Below are 1,851 nucleotides of genomic sequence, written 5' to 3'. Positions count from 1 at the left end.
CCGGTGGGAAATTATAAATTAAGTACCACTTTGAATCTCAGAAGACTCAATGATAATTCTAAGGCACAGGATGTAAACACCACCTGACTAATTATTACTCTGAAGGGACACAACCTACAGGAAGGAAATCCTAAAGAAGAGAATAATTTTCTGTAGCATTAATAAACTTTTGTATTATGTAAATGAAAAGAATCTGTGGAGAAACCTCAAATAAAAGTGACAGGCATCTCCCCCATGCACCTCTTCTAGCAGGTTACAAACTTGTTTGTACTGATGTCTATAACCTGCTTTGTCAGTAACTTTGGTCCCGAGGACAGTGAGGAAGGAGGCAGCACGCACTACAGTTGAACAAACGTGAGCATCGGATCATCTTTGCTTTGATAATTTCCCAGCACTCAAAGATGTATAAATCTTGAGGGCAGGAAAAAAACAAACCTTATAATTTCCTCTTTTCAGCCTTAATTGGTAGCAAAGTCTAAGGAAAGAAAAAACTGTTTAGAGAATGTCTAATAGTGTAATTTCTGGACAAATTCACAAAGCACAGATGGGGAACTGGGAAGTAGGGATTCCTCAAAAACAGCATGAGAAGTTAGGACTCTTGCATGCCTTGTTCTGTGTTATTTCAACCCAATCTTAGAAACAAATAATTCTAGCTATCCCTCTCCTGTCAAACGTGTCATATTCAATTCTTTTCCTTACAGACTACTCATGAAGCAAATGGTTATGGAAAACCACAGCTCGGTGTCCGAGTTTGTTCTTATGGGACTAACAGACCAACCTGAACTCCAGCTGCCCCTGTTTGTGCTGTTTCTGATGAACTATGCAGCCATAGTTGTGGGAAACATGAGCATAATGAGTCTCATCATTCTGAACTCCTCGCTTCATACTCCCATGTACTTTTTCCTCTTCAATCTGTCCTTCATTGACTTCTGTTATTCCTGTGTCTTTACCCCCAAAATGCTGATGAATTTTGTTTTGGAGAAGGACACCATCTCTTTCACAGGCTGCATGACTCAGCTCTTTTTCTTCTGCTTTTTTGTCAATTCGGAGAGTTACGTGCTGACTGTCATGGCCTATGATCGCTATGTGGCCATCTGTAAGCCTTTGCTTTACAAGGCTGACATGTCACCTGGTATCTGCTGTCTATTGATATCTGTTTCATACTTGATGGGATTTTCTATTGCCATGGTCCTCACAGGCTTTATGCTGAGGCTCAGCTTTTGTGACTCTATCATCAACCACTACATGTGTGACATCTTTCCCGTCCTTCGATTGTCCTGCACTAGCACTTATGTTAATGAGCTTATGAATATTGCTGTGGTGGGTACAGCTATTGTTTTATGTACCATCATTATCTTAGTTTCATATGCTATGATCCTCATAAATATCATTAAGATGTCATCAGCTAAGGCTTGGTCCAAAGCCATGGGTACCTGTGGATCTCACATCATAACTGTCAGTCTGTTCTATGGATCTGGGATACTTGCTTATGTCAAACCACCATCTGCTGAAACTGTGGGCCAGGGGAAATTTTTCTCAGTATTTTATACTTTTTTGGTGCCTTTGTTGAATCCTCTCATCTATAGCCTCAGGAACAAGGATGTTAAACTTGCTTTGAAGAAAACCATCAAGAGACTCACCAACTGATTGAACAAATAGCACTTGCCATAACCTGGTTGCCTCTGGTTTGCTGTGTCTTTCTCTCCTTCCCCTCATCTTTTATATCACCCCTCTTCAATTGTTTTCCTTCCCCTCATATTTCTAAATTGTCAACAGAGCTGTACTTGAACATCCATTCTCTTCTTGCCATCATTGTAACTAGCTTGTGTCAGTTTTTGGAATTGAGATATC

General features: G+C 40.2%; 1 protein-coding gene across 1 annotated transcript; it reads left to right on the top strand.

Annotated features, from left to right (window-relative positions):
* The first annotated feature begins 708 nt into the window (after window positions 1–708).
* Window positions 709–1,647, top strand: LOC103748035 (olfactory receptor 143-like). Its single transcript, XM_008850583.1, has one exon. It carries the CDS (start codon window positions 709–711, stop codon window positions 1,645–1,647), a length of 939 nt encoding a protein of 312 aa, XP_008848805.1.
* Window positions 1,648–1,851: the final 204 nt, after the last annotated feature.

This window comes from Nannospalax galili, unplaced genomic scaffold (assembly GCF_000622305.1).
Source record: "Nannospalax galili isolate Female #2095 unplaced genomic scaffold, S.galili_v1.0 scaffold1045, whole genome shotgun sequence".
Lineage (NCBI taxonomy): Eukaryota > Metazoa > Chordata > Mammalia > Rodentia > Spalacidae > Nannospalax > Nannospalax galili.
Note: the sequence above shows the minus strand (reverse complement) of the source record. Positions and strands in the feature narration are given on the sequence as shown.

Coding starts and splice junctions, on each gene's coding strand:
- LOC103748035 (XM_008850583.1), top strand. CDS start 709: ATGAAGCAAATGGTTATGGAAAACCACAGCTCGGTGTCCGAGTTTGTT.